Source organism: Rhinatrema bivittatum, chromosome 3 (assembly GCF_901001135.1).
Source record: "Rhinatrema bivittatum chromosome 3, aRhiBiv1.1, whole genome shotgun sequence".
Lineage (NCBI taxonomy): Eukaryota > Metazoa > Chordata > Amphibia > Gymnophiona > Rhinatrematidae > Rhinatrema > Rhinatrema bivittatum.
Window position 1 is genome coordinate 65,938,547 of NC_042617.1, and position 21,348 is coordinate 65,959,894.

The 21,348-nt window shown below is 45.2% G+C and overlaps 1 protein-coding gene across 3 annotated transcripts in view; it reads right to left on the reverse strand.

Moving 5' to 3' along the window:
* THADA (THADA armadillo repeat containing) overlaps positions 1–21,348 on the reverse strand; it is an 828,919-nt gene that overhangs the window by 55,772 nt on the left and 751,799 nt on the right. Inside the window, exon 37 of one of the 3 annotated variants that reach the window (XM_029593323.1) lies at positions 4,422–4,668. The exons of the other annotated variants lie outside the window; for them this stretch is intronic. Coding sequence (XP_029449183.1) covers positions 4,661–4,668 — 8 coding nt within the window. The 3' untranslated portion in view covers positions 4,422–4,660. Of the gene's footprint in view, positions 1–4,421; positions 4,669–21,348 lie in introns of those variants that run through there. 3 annotated transcript variants of the gene reach the window in all.

Sequence of the window (21,348 nt, forward strand, 5' to 3'; positions counted from 1 at the left end):
AGAAGGCAAATGAAACTCAATGCTGACTTTTAACATACTGGATAACCTTTAGCATACTTTTTAGCATTTCAACAAATTTCTATAAATTTGATCAGTGCAATCTCATTGTGCTGTAATTATCTTTATATTTATTCACTACCACCAAACTAGTCTGGCTTCATAGAAAACTCTCTCAAAGCACCCTTACAGACATACAATTATTATAATATAGTAACACTTCAGTACCTTTTGGGCATTTGAGTATGTTGATGCCATTAAATATGCCTGAAGGTCTATGATGGTAGCTCTGTAGGTATATATTTTTATACCTACCTCAGCCCTAGGGATATACAATATCCCTAGGGCTGAGGTAGGTATAAAATATCAGCATACACTGGTTCTTAGATTACCTGATGGGCATATAGGAGCTTTCTTGTTTTTACATCCAGTTTTTCAACATCTTTATGGGGTCAGTCTATAGCTGTATGAGACTCCAGGGATAGCAAGCTGATTAATAGCTTGTATCTTATTCCATGTTGATGAAGCACTCTTTAATATCAGTTTTAGTCTCCTGCAGTACTTTTTGCTGATCTTTTCTTTCAGTACTTTTTACCAAAGGTTTTCTATCTTCCTCAACTCCTACGTATTCATCTTCCTCAGTAAAGATTGAAGCAAAGAATTCATTTAATATCTCTGCTATGGTCCTGTCCTCCCTTAATGCCTCTTTTACCCCTCAGTTATCTAATGCTCCAACTGATTCCTTTGAAGGCTTTTTGTTTTGAATGTACCTGAAAAAGATTTTATTATAAGTTTTTTCTTCCACAGCAGGCTTGTTTTCAAATACTGTCTTTGCCTTCATTATCAATGCTTTGCATCTGACTTGCCAGTGCTTATGCTGTTTCCTGTTTTCTTCATTTAGATCCCTTTTCCATTATTTGAAAGATGTTCTTTGGGCTAGAATAGCCCCCTCACCTCATTTTTAACCATATTGTATCTTGCTAAGCTCTAACCAGACAGTTTGCCAGGAATTTCACTCTCAAGCCATTACCTATGCTAGCTGAAGAGGACCTAGCCTCATCAGTGAAGAACCTATTTTTGTCTGTGAAGAAACTGCATTTAACCTCACTCTTTCCCCAGTGCAAACCAAGCCATTATCTGTATTATCTGCAGAGAACCTAGCCTTATCAGTAATAAATCTAGTTTTGCTGTGAAAAAAAAGATTGCATTTTCTGTCTGTTTTTTCAGGTGGTTCAGAATGTAGCCCCTACTTGGTTGCTAGTTAGGAAAAAGTTTAGCCAGTGCTCAGTGAGAGAGCGCTAAGCTTTTATTTTATGTTATTTTTTTTGTTTTAAGTCTTGACTCCAGAGTTAGCCTTTGATCCAGTCAAGGCCTTGTTCTAGTATTGCAGCTGATTACATTTTTTTTTTTTTGTGATTGCTGGCTCTGAACTCTTCCTTTACTTTATTTATTTATTTTACTTTATTTGTCTTTACTTGTGGTGCCACAACTGCAATTCATTACCTTTGAATTTTTCTTTGAGTCCAGCGAGAGATTTTCGATGTTTTAGATCCAGTGTCTTGCCTTGCTCCAAGTCATTGCTAAGCTCCATGCGCTAGTGTAAAATGTTTTACTCCAAGATCCCAGACCCTGTTCTTGCTTGAATCCCAGATGCAATCTGGAAGCCTGGGCTTATATTCCTGTTCCCATGTACCTGGCACCTGTAATTCTGGAGGGATGTCTGTTAGTTTGGCTTTTACAGAACAGGCAACCCAAATCATTGGGAAGTTATTGGGCCACCTGGCAGTTCAGCTAAAGGGTGCTTCTATAAAGGTAAAGCCAGAGCCATCCTGAGCTGATGCCCCAAATCCTACACTGATAGGGGTGTGCTGAAACTGTGTTGGACTCTATGCCTGAGGAGATAATCCAGTCAGTGCTAAAGCTATGCTGAATAAGCCTGCTCCTGATTCCAAACTCCAAGCCAGACCTTGAGACAGCTCCTGTCTCTGTGCTAGACCACCAACCTGCTTTGAGTCCAGATTCCATGCAGGATATTACTTCTGATGCTATGTCAGACCGTTTTCTGACCCTGAATTCATTCCTACTCCTGATTCTGTGTTGGACTTTGTTCCTGATCCTGTACCTGTCCAGCTTGACCCATCCCAGAAGCCAGTGCTGAAGCTGTGTCAGACCCCATGCCTACGGGGGGTAACTCATGCGGTCCTGAAACTATACTGGTAATGCTGGACCCTGCTCCAACTCCATATCCAGACTCCAGGCCCGCACAGCTTGCTGTCTTAGCCAACACTGAAGCTGCGCCAGATCACATGTCAGAGGTGGGCACTGCAGCTAGTAGTGATGCCAACTGGGAACTTGCCCTCGACTCCAAGCCACACTTTGCCTTTGTGCCTTTCATTGATGTCTATATTTGCCGAGAAGGGACTCCTGTTCCAGGCAATGTAACTGTATATACTGGACAAAGATCATGTTTGTATTCCAAGCCCGTCTTGTGAGGGTCACAGTCTTGGGTGGTTGACCCTAGATCCCATTGTTTTTATTTTTGAGTGCCCAGAAGTCATCCCTAGGAGTGGGGGTGATGTAAAGGAAAAAAAGAGCCAGGTTTGGTCCTGAACTGGGGTTTACCCTTTTGGAGGGCTTGTGCTCTGCTTGTGAGTCACAGCATGTGTTTGTTTATTAGCAGCCAAGCAAGTTGGAGAAGGTTTGTATATCTGCTTTCATCCTGGACTTGCAACTCTGCCCCTGAAGACTCGGATTGTTCCTTGGGGGTTCATAAGGGATCATTAGTAGGGTCCTTCGTTTGCAGTTTAAATCGATTTTTACCCATAAATTCCTGGATTTTACCAAAAGTGACTATCAGTTTAAGCTGATTTTCTCCCTAATTTTAGGCTGATTAAAGTGCAGCTTGCAGTGTCTCAAGGCCGCCAGCAAGTTCGGGCCAAAGCACCTGCAGCGTTTTAAGTACCACCCACACTAGCGAAAGTGCTTGCTCTCTAGGATCGCTGATGTGGCGTTTCAAGTTTCACATCTCTCCTCCCCTCAGGCAGCCAAAGTGTCTGCAGTATTCGAAGAGGACCATGTGAACCAGAAGTACTCCCTGGCAAACTCCCTGGCCCCGCCCTACAGCAGGGCAGGGCAACAGAGCATGGGAGCTCAGTAAGCGTCCTGCCACAGGAAAGAGAAGTCTGGAGCCACCACTGGTAAGGTTGAATGCTGCTGCGATGGAGACGGGAAAAGGGAGATTCTCAGAAGTGTGGGTAGGAAAATGGGCATGCTAGACAGGGGATGGGGGTAGAGATAGGGATGCTGCTGAGTGGGCGAGTGGGAGAATCTGTTTAATATTGTTTTATTGTCCTGACTTTTGTCCACCAAAATAAACTATTTTCCCAGAAAAATAATGAGTCCTATTTTTCACAGATTTTCTCCTGTTTTTGTCTTCATAATAAACCCTGATAAATTCCTGGGAAAAATAAACAACTGAAAATGAAGGTCCTTAATCATTGGAGATATTAATTTATGAATGTATTTATTTGATTTATAATCCAGTGTTCCCAGCAACTTGAGGACTTAAGAGCTGTGCTTTGTGCTGTGGATCCCAGGTCCAGAAAATCCATAACCTTGTCTCAACCAGAGTACAGTCAAGTATTCCTATCTGTATCAGAGAACCTGTGAAGTAATCCTATCTGAATCTAAAAGCTCACTGAATTATTATGACTTGGATTGGACTGTGAATCCGCTGTTATATTGTAAAATATGTTCCAATTAATGAAGGTGAAAAGAACCTGATACTTTTTATGTTATGAATAAAACTGCCTTGAATGAGAAGATACCGGTGTTTCATATACTGTGGCAAACAACCTGACAGTTTTGCCTTGGAACTGTGACTTGTATCTTGGCATGCCCTAACCTGACATTAGTTTATCAGTTTGCTCTTTTGCTCTAATACATCTTCTAGTTTCATGCTGATTTGCTTCAGTTTTTATGAATCATCCATTTCATTCTGGTGTGAGTATTCTCCCAACGTTCTCTTCAGTAAAGACTAAAGCAAAGAAATCTTTTAGTTTTTCTATTATGGCCTTGTCATCCTTTTTTACCCCCTGGTCTCCTAGTGGTCCAACTGACTCCCTCATAGTCATCTTATTTTTTATGTATTTGGAAACAGATTTTGGTTTTTGCCTATAACAACAAGCGTCTTTTCAAATCTCTCTTGGCCTGTCTTATTAATGTTTACATCTAGCTTGCCAGTGTTTCTGCTCTTTCCTATTTACTTCATTTGAACTTGCTTTCCATTTTTAAAAGATGCCTTTTTGCTTTTAATGGCTTCTTTCAAAGCATCATTTAACCACTTTGGCAGTCATTTAATTTTTCTTTGATTTTTTTTTTTTAATGCATGGTATACAATTTCTTTGGGCTTCCAAAATGGCATTTTTAAACAGTCCACAAACAGCAGCAGAGTTACTGCACGTAATAAATTATCAATCCAAGGGAATAGTGCAGTGAGGCTAGGTAAAGAATCCACACTTCAAATCAAAGTTAGTGTAATAAGTCTTTAGTTAGTACGGCAACTCCACGATTCAGACATTACATATCAGCAGGTTTTTAAACAGTCCCCCGACACGGTCCTGTGTTTCGCCGTGAAGCTGCGTCGGTCGGGACAGCAATGAATTCAAAAATCTATAACAAAAGAAAATTAAATGTGTGGGACCATAAGAAATATGATGGAAAACTGCTCAATTAAAAGTTCACAATTCAAACATACCTTAATCAACTTCGGTGCACAGATTAACTGGGAGTGCACTGAGGTAGTACAACATGGAGCCCTTTAATGCTGAGAGAAGGCACGAAAACAGCGCCAATCAGAAACCAAGCGGACCTGACAGATGACTATAAATACACCCCACTCTATTTCATTGTTTAAACCTGTAGGGGCTAAACTATTCAATGAAAAAATCCACTTTGTTCCTTACAGACTAATAATTCTGAAAAATTACCCCGCCGACATGGAGGAGAGAGCACATCAATAACACACAATTCCATTCCTGCTACAATACCATAGATCACAATTCATTTCTGGCTTTCCTCTCTCTTCTTTGGAAGTAAGGATCATCTGATCTTATTCCATGCATTCTTGAATTCCATTACTCTTTATCTTCACAACTTCTTTTGGGATGTCATTCCTTGCATCCATCATCCATTCTGTGAAGAAATATATTCTGATGTTGCGCCTGAGTCTACCTCTTGGAGCCTCATATCATGACCTCTTCTTCTAAACATTGCCAACTCTCAACTCCATGCTTTCTACCTTAGTAACATTTTTTCCTCTGAAAGTTTTCTTGTTGTGCATTTTTTATATCTTTGAGGTATTTGAATCTCTCTATCAAGTATCATATCCCCCTGTCAATCCTCTCTTCTAAGGCAATGGTTCTGAACCTGGAGTCCATGATACTGTCACAGGGGGCCACCAGAAGATAAGCCAGTAAATGACAAGTGATGAGACAAAGAACAGGCTGACATCACCTCTGAGGAGGTGAGAAAGATTGCAGCTTCAAGGAACTCAAACTGGTGCAAAGAGGAGAAGCCAAAGAATGTAGTTGATTTTCACCCCAAGGAACCTGAAACCGTGTCAAGAGGAAGAAAGGAAATGTGCTGCCACCAATATCTTCAACAACCTCTGCTCCACATGACCAGAGGAGGGGCAAGCAGAGGCATTTCTGGCCACTGCTGCATGTGCTCTGGATTCCCTGCTGGCTTGACAATGAGGGAGAGAAGCTGTACTAAGTAATATGGTCTTGAGGGGGAGGCCAGAGGTCCAGCACTCAGGAAAGAGCAGAGAGAGAGACACACACATACACACACACACAAAAAGGATAGGGTAGTGGGGAGAACACTCAGAAAGGGGCCATGGGTATGGGCAAGCAGGGCATGAGAAAAGGCATTTAGGAAGGTGCCATGGGGAGAGGGAAAGAGGGAAGAAGGAATACAGAAGTTAAAGCACTCAGAAAAGGGCCTTGAGAGGGAGGAAGGCAAGAGGAAGAGGATCAGAGAAGAGGTATCAGGGGGGTGAGGGAGTCTATAAGAAACTCCCTAAAACTACCTTAAAGGATCAGCCACAGGTATCTGGCCCAGGCCTCCTTAAGGACCAACACCACAAAGGATTCTGGTCCAGGGGAGTTCCCTTTAGCTTGGGTTAAGGTGGCAGGGCCCAGGAGGGTTAGAGAGACCACAGGAAGCAGAGAGGGAGAGCTACCATATGCAAGGACATCTTATGTTTAAAGGACTGTGCAATGCCTGAAGGTGAGCCATTTCGTTTAATGTGGCTCCTGAAGTGAAGGTGTGCTGCTATATTTATTTTTTAGTTTGTTTCACTGTAAATAAAGTGCACTTAAGGAACAGTCAGAGTCTGCCTCCTGTTTCCTCTGGTTGTTATCAAGCCGCCTACCACTCAAGCTACCATAAGGGGAAGAGGACAGAAGGGAAAACATTTGGGAAGGAGCTACAGGTGGGAGGAAGAAAAGTAGGAGGAAAGGCACTCAGGAAGGGAGTCATGGAGGAGGGCAGGAAGGAGAAAACTGGAGAAAGATCCATGGGTGAAGGGAAGCAGGGCAGGAGGAAAGGTACTTAAGGGACCATGAGGGGTGGGAGGAAAGGAGATAGAAAGGATTGCAAATGGGACAGTACTCATGAAGTGGCTGTGGGGAGGAGGGCAGGATGGAGAGCACTTAGGAAGGGGCCATGGACGGATTGAAGCAGGGAAGGTGAGAAGGCACTTGGGGAGTAGGATGATGCAGGGGATTAGCACTCATGAAGAGGCCATGGGGGGAAGGCAGGAGGGAGAGCAGAGTTTATATCAGAAACCATTCTTTATTTAATATTAATTTTTATACATTACAAATGATTCTGGAATGAATATTATTATTTATTACATTAATCAGTTTTCCATGTGGCATTTTCACATGTAAAAATGAAACAGAAGCAGATGGGAGACCATTAAATTTTTGGAAATTAAAAAGGGGTCCATACTCCCAAAAAGGTTGGGAACCCCTGCTCTAAGGTATACATATTTAAGCCTTTAAATTTAATCTCATATGTTTTTGGTGTAGATCCTGAACCATTTTGTCTATGGATTTTTAGAGTTAAGGACTCAAATTGGACACAATATTCTAGGTGAGGTCTCACCAACAAGAAGTGCACTTACCATCTCTTTTTTCTACCGATTACGCCTCTCCATATGCCCTCACGTATGCCTCTAGCCCTGGTCACTGCCTTATCACACTGTTTTGCTACTTGGAGGACACATATGATCACAGAAAAGTCTCTCTCTTGGTAAGTTCACAAAACAATACTAAAGATCATACAATAAACTTTTAAAAAGCAATGACTGGGCACCAGGGAATCTTATTTATTAAAGAAACAGCCAGGTATAGTTCTGGACATCAGAAAATACTGCGTGCATTATGTAATGTATTCACCCTACTGTTAAGTAATAGCATAGGGTACCATGGAATCCTAGTATACGTGAATGCCTACCTGATTGCAATAAAGGTCACAGGAGTTTTCAATGCATCCTTACTATAGTACTAAATCATGCAAACATTTCGGGGTGGATTGCAGAAAAATATTGGCCCCGAGCATTTTTTCAAAACCGGCCCATGGGGCATCTGACACCCTCCTGCACTTTCCCTGCAGCATGTGGATCAACAGCTCCCACAAGCATGCTAAGTCAACCCTGGAACCTGGAAGAATTGAGCCAAAATATCTCCAAAATAAACGTCATCTTTCCTAAATAACTAAGAAGTTGAACACATTCTAGACCGGAGTGAATGGAGCTGTAGCCCCTGTTCCATCCAAGTAAATTGATTGGGCCCCCTACACATTTGCTTATATCTCTTACAGAGATATATTCTGGATTCTGGTCTGGCTCTTGAGCCAGTTGCAAGTAATGACACTGCCAACCAGTGTCAGACACCCACACGCTCAGTCACAGAGTTTTTAGACTGCAGAAACTTTATCGCACATACACACGTAACACCCACAAAGACACATACTTTTTTTTCAGAGAGAGTGAGTGTGTGTGTGTGTCTGTGTCAGAGACAAAGATAGCCATACCCACACTGTCTCTCACAGACAAAGTATGTATGGGTGTGTGTGTGTGTGTCTCTCTGAAATAGACACACAAAACGCTACTGTTGTACTGCTGCTTATGTGCTCGCACAGTGAGTGCCCCCAGTCCAGCACCGCTGCATAGTGGTGTAAAGTTCTTGCTTGCTGCCAGCCCTTACCCCATTCTGCAGCAGCCCCCTCCCTTTCCCAATCCCATTATCACTGGTTCCACAGCCAGCTGCTTCTCTCAGAGCTCAGTCCAGTCACCTCAGACAGAAGCCTCCCCAGTACTGCATAGGCACTTCCTCCTGGCTTGCCCCTTTCCTTCCTATGACTGTAGCTTGCTTCCACTTCTTTGCAACCCTCCCACCATACTAGTGCATTCCCATTGACTGCAGGCTACACAGTCTGCGACTTTTATGGTTCCCCAAGCTTTGCTCTGTCTACCGACTCCAGGGGAGATGGAACCAGAAATGACCCATACTGTTTCCTGGGCTTATAAAAAGAGAACATTAAGCACTGGACAAGACTGGGGAGAGTCACTAACCCAAACATAGCATAGCTCCAGATGGAATCCTGCTTTCTCTTGTGGAGCCACTGAGGCCAGACTGGTGCAAAGATATTAGGTGAACCTTACAGCCTTGCACACATTCCTGGTCCCACCTTTCCCACAAATAATTAAAAAAATATGCATATTAACAGATTTTGCATGAAAAAGAATATTCAGTGTTCTAAGGTAAACATATCACTTGAAATGTGTATTATTTACATGCACTGCTGTGGTACACATCAGAAAACTGCAAAAAAGACACCGGCAGTCAGATGGTATTTGGACTATTGTAAAGCATGTCGGCCCTCAGAAAGCTTTAAGAAAACAATTACAAAATAGTAAACCTCCTATACAAAAACAGCACTAACTGCCAGCACTCGAACAGTAACAACCCTCCCTATGAAAAGGCAACACTTCAAATATTAAACCAGGCTCTAAAACACCAATACACCTGATATTAGGAAAACAGAACAAACCAAGCTGTTATAGATCCTTACACAGAAACTATATGCTAGCAAAATACCTCGCCTCAGTCACATGCAGAACACAGGCAGACACACACCAAATACAGAATAAAGAGACAATAAAGTATAACTAGAAACATGCAGACAAAAACTAAATTGGAAACCGTAACAAGACAGACTCTGTATGCAGTGCAATATTGGAAAAACAGAAACATCACCATTCCTCATTAAACATCAAACAATAATATCAAGATATATAAACCATCAATCATAATAGTAAAACCATAATCATAAAAAGAATAACAATTTCAAAACAGCTGATGAAAAGAATACCCAATAATTAATTTATTTAAAATTATTCCCAAATACCTTTAAAAGCAGAATATAAACCAAATAAATAAATAAAATATTTAAAAACAGAAGACATCAAATAAGACCCAATTATTAAAACTAATAAGGATAAAAAAATCCTCTGTTCTCCATACTTGGGAACTTTTTATTTCTAGTTTCCCTGAGATTGCCATGGATTAGTTAAGGGATGGAGTGGTACAACTTTCTCCTCTCTCTGTCATATATCCATATTCTCCAAAACACACACACACACACATACATACGCTTACTCACACATCCTCACACACGTTCTCTCTCTCTCTCATATACACACACATATGCCTCTCTCACACATATATATGCGCACACATATTTTTTCATGCATATACTCTTTCTCCTCAGAACATACAAACAGAGGCCTCCTTGGGCCTGCACAGCTTCTCTCTCAGACAACACACCAATATGCAGTCTTACATGTTATTTGTTCACATGTACCCATGCTCCAGTACATGTTCACCTACATGCTATTTGCTCACACATATGCTCTCTTACACAAACATACATATTCCATCTCACATATATATGCTCTCTCTCTCACATACACACACAAAAACACTTGCTTCTCTCTCCCTGGAACATACCAACAACAGAAGCCTGCTCCTTGGGCTTGTGCAACTTCTCTAACACACACATACACATGCTGTATTACATTCTATTTATTCATATACATACTCACTCTCTCTCTTTCCAAGGAACATACAGGGTTCAGGTAGCATCTGCCTTCTTTCTTCAGTTGTGTGGCCCCACTGACACAACAGCCTCCTTGCCACACAGTTCAAATGCACAAGAGCATCTTTTGGCCATGCAGCCCTATGGGTGCAAGTATCTCTTAAATGGCACAGCTACCAGCAACAGCCTCTTTTCCATCCCGCAGCCCCACAGTCATCAGCCTTCTCTTTACCACTTCGTGCCCCAGCTGACAGGGGCCTCTTCATTTCAGCGGCATGGCTAAAGAGAAGAGGCTGCTGTCAGCTAGGCTGCGCAGTTGAAGATAAGAGGCCTCTGTCAGCTGGGCCATGAAGCGGAAAAGAGAAGGCCGTGCGGCCTGGCTGACAGTGGCCTCTTCTTTTCTGCCATGTGACTCGGCTGATAGCAGCCTCCTTTCTTCCGCTGCATAGCCTAGCTGACAGCAGCCTTCTCTATTTGGCTGCACAGACCTAGGCAATTCAGCTGCTGCGCGGGCCCAGCAGACATAACAGCCTTCTCTTTGGGCCACAGGGAGGAGGGACCTAGTGGAGCAATCTGGAGCAGAGCAATGAGGAATTGTTGGGGCTAAACTGGGGTTTAAAAATAGATAGGCGGGAGCTATGCCCAGTAGGGATGTGAATCGTGTGCCATATCGTCTTAACGATTGAAATCGTGTGGCAGGAGAAGAAAATTGTGTTTGGCACGATTATTTCGTTGAAAAATCGTTAAAAATCGTTTTTTCCGATTAGTGGGCACTAATGGGAGTTAGTGCGCACTAACTCCCAGTTAGTGCGCACTAACAGAAATTGACACAATTTGACACTTTTCAGGTCAGTTAAGGTCAGTTTAGGAATGAATATGTATTCCTATTGGCTGCCCTCTTATTTATTCATGTTACCAAGGTTCCCACTGACAGTATATGGGGGATGGGAAATGGAAACAGTTGGTAGCTTGACAAAAAAAGTAATGTGATCAGTCAATGTGACTAGAACTTGTGCCCTAACCCTGATACCAGGGGTGTTGTGATCCTCCTGCACACAGTGCCCTAACCCTGGCACCAGGGGTGTTGTGATCTCCATGTACACACAGTGCCCTATCCCTATTAATACCAGGAGTGTTGTGATCTTCCTGCACACAGTGCCCTAACCCTGGCACCAGGGGTGTTGTGATCTTCATGCACCCAGTGCCCTATCCCTATTAATACCAGGAGTGTTGTGATCTTCCTGCACACAGTGCCCTAACCCTGGCACCAGGGGTGTTGTGATCTCCATGTACACACAGTGCCCTATCCCTATTAATACCAGGAGTGTTGTGATATTCCTGCACACAGTGCCCTAACCCTGGCACCAGGGGTGTTGTGATCTCCATGTACACACAGTGCCCTATCCCTATTAATACCAGGAGTGTTGTGATCTTCCTGCACACAGTGCCCTAACCCTGGCACCAGGGGTGTTGTGATCTCCATGTACACACAGTGCCCTATCCCTATTAATACCAGGAGTGTTGTGATCTTCCTGCACACAGTGCCCTAACCCTGGCACCAGGGGTGTTGTGATCTTCATGCACCCAGTGCCCTATCCCTATTAATACCAGGAGTGTTGTGATCTTCCTGCACACAGTGCCCTAACCCTGGCACCAGGGGTGTTGTGATCTTCCTGCACACAGTGCCCTAACCCTGATACCAGTGGTGTTGTGATCTTCCTGCACACAGTGCCCTAACCCTGGCACCAGGGGTGTTGTGATCTTCCTGCACACAGTGCCCTATCCCTATTAATACCAGGAGTGTTGTGATCTTCCTGCACACAGTGCCCTAACCCTGATACCAGGGGTGTTGTGATCTTCCTGCACACAGTGCCCTAACCCTGATACCAGTGGTGTTGTGATCTTCCTGAACACAGTGCCCTAACCCTGATACCAGTGGTGTTGTGATCTTCCTGCACACAGTGCCCTAACCCTGGCACCAGGGGTGTTGTGATCTTCATGTACACACAGTGCCCTATCACTATTAATACCAGGAGTGTTGTGATCTTCCTGTACACAGTGCACTAACCCTGATACCAGGGGTGTTGTGATCTTCCTGCACACAGTGCCCTATCCCTATCAATACCAGGAGTGTTGTGATCTTCCTGCACACAGTGCCCTATCCCTATTAATACCAGGAGTGTTGTGATCTCCAGACTGGCTGGGAGCAGGGATGCAGCTCTGCATGGATTACTGGGACAGGCAGCCCCAGACTGGCTGGGAGCAGGGATGCAGCTCTGCATGGATTACAGGGACAGACAGCCCCAGACTGGCTGGGAGCAGGGATACAGCTCTGTATGGATGACAGGGACAGACAGCCCCAGACTGGCTGGAAGCAGGGATACAGCTCTGCATGGATGACTGGGACAGGCAGCCCCAGACTGGATGGGAGCAGGGAAGCAGCTCTGCATGGATTACTGGGACAGGCAGCCCCAGACTGGCTGGGAGTAGGGATGCAGCTCTGCATGGATTACAGGGACAGGCAGCCCCAGACTGGCTGGGAGCAGGGATGCAGCTCTGCATGGATTACTGGGACAGGCAGCCCCAGACTGGCTGGGAGCAGGGATGCAGCTCTGCATGGATTACAGGGACAGACAGCCCCAGACTGGCTGGGAGCAGGGATGCAGCTCTGCATGGATTACAGAGTCAGACAGCCCCAGACTGGCTGGGAGCAGGGATACAGCTCTGCATGGATGACAGGGACAGACAGCCCCAGACTGGATGGGAGCAGGGAAGCAGCTCTGCATGGATTACAGGGACAGACAGCCCCAGACTGGCTGGGAGTAGGGATGCAGCTCTGCATGGATTACAGGGACAGGCAGCCCCAGACTGGCTCGGAGCAGGGATGCAGCTCTGCATGGATTACAGGGACAGACAGCCTCAGACTGGCTGGGAGCAGGGATACAGCTCTGCATGGATGACAGGGACAGACAGCCCCAGACTGGCTGGGAGCAGGGATACAGCTCTGCATGGATGACTGGGACAGGCAGCCCCAGACTGGATGGGAGCAGGGAAGCAGCTCTGCATGGATTACTGGGACAGGCAGCCCCAGACTGGCTGGGAGTAGGGATGCAGCTCTGCATGGATTACAGGGACAGGCAGCCCCAGACTGGCTGGGAGCAGGGATGCAGCTCTGCATGGATTACTGGGACAGGCAGCCCCAGACTGGCTGGGAGCAGGGATGCAGCTCTGCATGGATTACAGGGACAGGCAGCCCCAGACTGTCTGGGAGCAGGGATACAGCTCTGCATGGATGACTGGGACAGGCAGCCCCAGACTGGATGGGAGCAGGGAAGCAGCTCTGCATGGATTACTGGGACAGGCAGCCCCAGACTGGCTGGGAGCAGGGATGCAGCTCTGCATGGATTACTGGGACAGGCAGCCCCAGACTGGCTGGGAGCAGGGATGCAGCTCTGCATGGATTACAGGGACAGACAGCCCCAGACTGGCTGGGAGCAGGGATACAGCTCTGCATGGATGACTGGGACAGGCAGCCCCAGACTGGATGGGAGCAGGGAAGCAGCTCTGCATGGATTACTGGGACAGGCAGCCCCAGACTGGCTGGGAGTAGGGATGCAGCTCTGCATGGATTACAGGGACAGGCAGCCCCAGACTGGCTGGGAGCAGGGATGCAGCTCTGCATGGATTACTGGGACAGGCAGCCCCAGACTGGCTGGGAGCAGGGATGCAGCTCTACATGGATTACAGGGACAGACAGCCCCAGACTGGCTGGGAGCAGGGATGCAGCTCTGCATGGATTACAGGGACAGACAGCCCCAGACTGGCTGGGAGCAGGGATACAGCTCTGCATGGATGACTGGGACAGGCAGCCCCAGACTGGCTGGGAGCAGGGATGCAGCGCTGCATGGATTACAGGGACAGGCAGCCCCAGACTGGCTGGGAGCAGGGCTGCAGCTCTGCATGGATTACAGGGACAGGCAGCCCCAGACTGGCTGGGAGCAGGGATGCAGCTCTGCATGGATTACAGGGACAGGCAGCCCCAGACTGGCTGGGAGCAGGGATGCAGCTCTGCATGGATGACTGGGACAGGCAGCCCCAGACTGGCTGGGAGTAGGGATGCAGCTCTGCATGGATTACAGGGACAGGCAGCCCCAGACTGGCTGGGAGCAGGGATGCAGCTCTGCATGGATTACAGGGACAGACAGCCCCAGACTGGCTGGGAGCAGGGATACAGCTCTGCATGGATGACTGGGACAGGCAGCCCCAAACTGGATGGGAGCAGGGAAGCAGCTCTGCATGGATTACTGGGACAGGCAGCCCCAGACTGGCTGGGAGCAGGGATGCAGCGCTGCATGGATTACAGGGACAGGCAGCCCCAGACTGGCTGGGAGCAGGGCTGCAGCCCTCCATGGATGACTGGGACAGGCAGCCCCAGACTGGCTGGGAGCAGGGATGCAGCTCTCCATGATCCGTGATCTGGTGGCCAGTGTGGCTACTTAAAAAATACACTTACCAACAATCAATTACCACATATATTTGAACTGTGTAGTTCCAGCCAGGACCACCTTTCTAAAATGCACAGTGATTGGCAAATTCAACATGCACTAGCATTTCACATGCCTGCTAACAAAAATAATAAACAAACAAGTTCTAGTACATGAGTGATGATCATCACATTACTTTTTTTGTCAAGCTTCCAACTGTTTCCATTTCACATCCCCCCAACCATTACCTCAGTGGGAACATCAATAGATAAGAGCACAGCCAGCCAATAGGAATACATATTCATTCCTAAGTGACCTTTACTGACCTGGGAAGTGTCAACAATTTGTATCATTTTCTGTTGGTGTTCGTGAGTTTCCAGTTCCATTTCCCATCCCCCCAACCATCACCTCAGTGTGAACCTTGGTAAAATCAATAGATAAGAGGGCAGCCAGCCAATAGGAATACATATTCATTCCTAACTGACCTTCAGTGACCTGGAAAGTGTCAATTTGTATCATTTTCAGTTAGTGCGCACTAACTCGAGTTAGTGCGCACTAACACGATTTAACGATTTTTAACGATAAATCGTTAGAATTTCTATTGTATCGTGTTCTATAACGATTTAAGACGATATTAACATTATCGGACGATAATTTTAATCGTTGAAAAACGATTCACATCCCTAATGCCCAGTGCTAATGATGCCCTGACTGCAGGAAGCCTGCACAAGTTAGTCCCGCAACTACGTTACTGGCCTGACTGGTCCACCAGGGCAAGCCCCGATAGGCCAGTCTGCCCCTGCAAACACTATATGAAATTCTGAGGCTATAATTCTACAACTTCAAAGCTAGGAACTGTGAAGCATAAAGCACGATCCACGATCTTAATTTAATTATTAACAGTACTAGCACAAGCCAAGTTCTGTGGAGATTTTTTGGCCCAGTCCTTTCTCCTTTTTCTTCCAGATCAACTGGAACCAATGTTGGGATTCTGGCACCTTGACCTTCATTTACAACTACATTGATATATATATATATATATATATATATATATATATTTTTAATTTTTAATTTATGCTTATGAAATACATGAAGAAAATAATAATATGGAATACAGATATTTCAAACTCTATAAACAAGAATAATTATTGTGATAACACACAGTAACATATTACATATCTGTATAAAATTAGAAGAAAAACCCCAAGAAAGGAAAACCAACATAAGCGGTTACAGGAAAATATGAAGAATTCCCCAAAACAACTGAAAACCTAAGATTGCACCTAGAATCTCATTTACTTTGCCTCGGATCCTAAAGCTAAAGCCTCTTGGGGATGAGAATCGAGAAAATTATGTAATTGTGAGATTTCAAAGAATACACATTTCTGATTTTGATGCGTAATCTCGCACCTGCATGGGAACTTCAAAATCATTTTACCCCCCATATTCTCTACTTCAGATTTAAATGTCAGGAATTTCCTCCTCCTTGCCTGTGTTAACCTAGAGAAATTGGGGTATATCCAAACTTTTCCCCCATGGAAATTTTCCATTCTCCTTCTCATGTAGAGGTGGAATACTGCATCTCTATCAGATGCAAAAGCAAAGGTAATATGCAATACTGATCTAGTAGTAATAGTTGTTTCTAAAGTAGCTTCTATTATAGCTGTCAAATTCAATAATGATTCCTTTGATTTATTTTCTGGGGAAACATTCTCTCTATTTTATTTATTTATTTATTTAGCAGTTTTTGTATACCGATGATCGTTGGGAACATCTCATCGGTTGACATAAGAACATAAGAATATGCCATACGGGTCAGACCAAGGGTCCATTAAGCCCAGCATCCTGTTTCCAACAGTGGCCAATCCAGGCCATATGAACCTGGCAAGTACCCAAAAACTAAGGGGTAGATTTTCAGAGCCCTGCTCGCCTAAATCCGCCCAAAACCGGGCGGATTTAGGCGAGCAGGGCCCTGCGCGCCGGGAAGCCTATTTTACATAGGCCTCCCGGCGCGCGCAGAGCCCCGGGACTCGCGTAAGTCCCGGGGTTCTCGGAGGGGGGCGTGTCGGGGGCGTGTCGGGGGGCGGGCCCGGTCGTCGCGGCGTTCCGGGGGCGTGTCGGCAGCGTTTTGGGGGCGGGTACGGGGCGTGGCTACGGCCCGGGGGCGTGGCCGCGCCCTCCGTACCCGCCCCCAGGTCGCGGCCCGGCGCGCAGCAGGCCCGCTGGCGCGCGGGGATTTACGTCTCCCTCCGGGAGGCGTAAATCCCCCGACAAAGGTAAGCGGGGGGTGTAGACAGGGCCGGGCGGGTGGGTTAGGTAGGGGAAGGGAGGGGAAGGTGAGGGGAGGGCAAAGGAAAGTTCCCTCCAAGGCCGCTCCAATTTCGGAGCGGCCTTGGAGGGAACGGGGGGAGGCAGCGCGGCTCGGCGCGCGCAGGCTATACAAAATCGATAGCCTTGCGCGCGCCGATCCAGGATTTTAGTGGATACGCGCGGCTCCGCGCGTATCTACTAAAATCCAGCGTACTTTTGCTTGAGTCTGATGCGCAAGCAAAAGTAGGCTGATCGCGCTTCTTTTAAAATCTACCCCTAAGTCTATTCCATGTTACCATTGCTAGTAATAGCAGTGGCTATTTTCTAAGTCAACTTAATTAATAGCAGGTAATGGACTTCTCCTCCAAGAACTTATCCAATCCTTTTTTAAACACAGCTATACTAACTGCACTAACCACATCCTCTGGCAACAAATTCCAGAGTTTAATCATGCGTTGAGTGAAAAAGAACTTTCTCCGATTAGTTTTAAATGTACCACATGCTAACTTCATGGAGTGCCCCCTAGTCTTTCTATTATTCGAAAGAGTAAAAAACCGATTCAATAAACAAAAACCGATGACAATGAACAAAATGCAGCAACAAGCTTTACAGAGAACATAGAACTGAAAATGGGGGGGGGGGGGGGGGAGGGTAGGGAGTAGGGGTAGGGCGAATTAGAGGAATAAATTAAACAATAACAATTAACAAGGCAATTAACATTGCGTCGCAACAAAAGAAGTGAGTTAATTAAGGGAAAAAGCAAAAGGGGGGCTGAACCGTGGCAGGGGGGGGGGATGGCGGAGGGAGCTTTGTAGTGATGCAGTGAGTGCGTGTGTGTAGTCATGTATATGTCTGCTTGAAGAGCCAGGTCTTCAGGTTTTGCTTGAATTTTTTCGGGCAAGGTTCTTGGCGAAGGGAGGAGGGTAGTTTGTTCCAAAGGGTGGGCCCTGCCAGGGAGAATGCCCGGTCTTTGGTGGAGCAATGCTTAGTGAGATTGGGGGAAGGGGTGTGTAGCATTGCTAGGTGTTGTTTTCTGGTGGGTCTGTCGGTATTACGGAAGGTGAGGTGTTCCTTGAATCATTGCATGTTTTGGTTGTGGAGGGATTTGTGGATGAGAGTGAGGGATTTGTAGGCAATTCTTGAGGTAACTGGTAGCCAGTGTAAGTGTAAGGACAGGCATGATGTGGTCGTTTTTGTGGGTGTTAGTAAGGATATGGGCTGCTGCATTTTGGAGTAATTGGAGGGGTTGAGTCGAACATAGTTGAAACATAGTAAATCTTTGAAACTACATCAATATTTTACCCCTATTTTAATAGGATTATTTCTGCAATAAAGAAGAGTCTAAGACTGGGCGCCAAGCAAAATGGCTACTTCTGGAACCCTGCATTATGGGCTCTAAATCTGGCTATTTGGGGTTGCCCTTAACGATAACCATGACTCCTTCCCCATTTGGGACTATGAATGCTACCTTTCACAGCATCCTACTATATCTAGGGTGCAGAAGTCCTGACCTGATGAGCTGGGGAGAATGTACCAGGGACCTTCAATGGTAGTGGTTAGCACTGGGGCACTAGAATTTAAACTGTGGTTTAAATTCTTGGTTTCCACTAGCAAGTTTCACCGTTACCTAAAACAGGAATGTATGTAGTACATCCAGTAAGTAAATATGTGGTCTTTTAAGTATATTTATTTATGAAACTTAGATTTTGTATAAGAACTAGATTCCATAAGAACATTCATAATGTAATAACAACAACACAAGTAAAAGGAAACAAGACAAGATAGGTTTAGTACCAGTGTAGCCTGTTTTGTATCTCCAGCTTTTACATTTCTCAGAAAAAAAAAGCTAGTGTGCAACACTTTCTTTTAGATTTATCCATAGTATGTGAATTACTACATAAAAGATGCAAGGTGTACTGTATCACACAAGTGAAAGGATAATCTTCTTTTTGATGCATATTATAACCTCAACCTAGACTCTGAGAGGAATGGTGTTACTGAGAATAGGGCTTTGACCAGCCATGGGGTCACTAGTTCAATTACATTTCAAAGAAAAGAATCCAGATTTACATCAGATGAATACAATACCTTCCTGTGTCCTCTCCCCCACTGAAAGTAGTAAAACAATCTCTTAGAGGTTTACACCTCAATGCATGGAGGAGCAACAACAAAGTGAAGGCATACACAATAAGCCACAGAGAAGAGCTAGCCCTGCAGAGGTCATTAGTAAAAGGTAACTAGTTGACAGATTTCCTTTTTCAGGAAAACAAAACAATTAATCTTGTTCTTAACTGGACAATTTAGTTATTGTGTACAGTTAATACTTTGGCCTGAGCCCACAGTTCCAGCAAGGGGAATCCCTTCTGTGTGCAGAACACAGGAGCATGGCATAAAACTGTCCTGTATTTGTGAGCATTCGCTGAAAGCCGGGAGAAACCTGGCAAACAAGCAGATCTGCAGCACAGAATACGCCAAGATCCCAATAACTATAAGGGATGTGCCTTCATTGAAATGAAATGGGAAATCTTTACAAAATTCCCCAGTTTGTTTCATTTAATTTTCAGAATTAAATAAAAACAAACCAATTGAAATTTTGTTAGTGGTTTTTTTTTAAATCCAGCAGCAGCATCTTTGGAGACCAAAAAGAGACCCAGTCTGGATCCCTCCTCCTGTCCACCAAACCCCCCAAAATAAAAGCCCCCTCCCCCCCTCCCAACCTCCATTACTCCAAATCCTTCTTATCCCATCCACTGGTCTTCCAGGGACAGAACAATTTTCAACTGCTCCTGCCCTGCAGCTCCAAGTTTTCAAAATGACCACAGGTCAATTCAAATCTTCCCGGCCACACTGAACACCTGCGTGACTGATGCTGACCCGTCGGGGTCCAGGGCCCATCAGACCGTCCACCGAGTGCCCCAGCCATGCGTCCACCACCCGGCCGGCACCCCTCCACTTGAGCTCAGTACAGCTTTTGCTCTAATGAGCATGTGCAGGAGTTCCCACAAGCTGTCTTGTGAGCCCCTCAGTTGATTGTAGAGCTTAGCTTTAGCTAGGTAGTCAACTCTCCAGCCAGGCGAATGGGCATTAAGCATGGCTAATTCATCCTATTGGCTATGGAGAACCCTGGTTAGAGCAAGCAAACTCGCTTGCTCTGTCAACAAGCAGGGCTGAATTAGTCATGACACATGGGGAGTCCCAAACTGAAGGTTGCAGATAGCACTTACTGAAAAAGCAGCCTGGAAAATGGACTACTGCTGCTTGTCCAGAGTTATTGTCATTTCTTAAGAGATTGTCTAGGTAATAATGGGACATGAAAGTCTGAACTGACAACCCAGTTGCAGCTTTGCAGATATCTTTGATGGACATGGTTCTTAGATGAGTTGCTGAGGTGGTCATGGTTCTCATTTTATGGGCTTTGACTGAGTATGTAAGCTGGAGGCCAGCCAGTGTGTAACAATGCACAAGACAGTCTACCAGTCAATTTGACAGAGTACATTTAGCCACTGCCTTTCCCATCCTGTTGGAAACATAGTAGACAAAAGTTGGGATGCTTGCTAGTGCGGTTGCGTTCTTTGCAGGTAGTAAACTATGGACCTCTTACAGTATAATGAAAGAAGGGCTCTTTCGCACCTGTATGTGGCTTTGGAAAAAATGTTAACAAGATGATGGCTTGATTGACGTGGAATGCAGAAACAAATTTTGACTTCGGGTGAGTACATAGAAACACTCTATTATGAAAACGTTGCATATAAGATGAGTAAGAGACCAAGGTTTGTAACTCACTGACCCTCCTTGCTGATATGACAGCTATTAAAATGCAACTTTTCAGGTGAGAAACTTAAGCAGATTAGAGATCAACAATTCAAAAGGGTGTTTCATCAACTATGCAAGGAGAACATTAAGATCCCTTGGGACTGCAGGCTTTAAAACTGAGGGGTTCGTATGCCATAATCACTTCATGAACTTTGAAACCAGTGGATGAATGTAGATCAGCTTTCCGTCTACATAAGGGTAGTAAGTCGCAAAAGCAGTTAAGTGCACCTTCACAGAAGAAGTTCATAGACCCAAGGAAGAGAAAACTAACAGGCATCAAAGAAGATCCTTAGGATGGAAAACAGATAGATCTAGAGATGCTGACTGGCAACAAGTAAGGAATCTCTTCCACTTAAAAGCATGAGACTTTCTGGTTGATGGCTTCCTTTTGGAAATTCAGATATCTTCCACCTCCTTGGGTAGGGCACAAGGAGAGAATAACAAGTGCTCATCCTCCATGCTGTCAGGTTCAATTCAGGTAGATTAGGAGGATTTAACTGGCCTCTGTCCTAGGTGAGGAGTGATGGCATGGTGGAGACTGTACCAAACGTTGAACTAGATAGGAGAATCACAT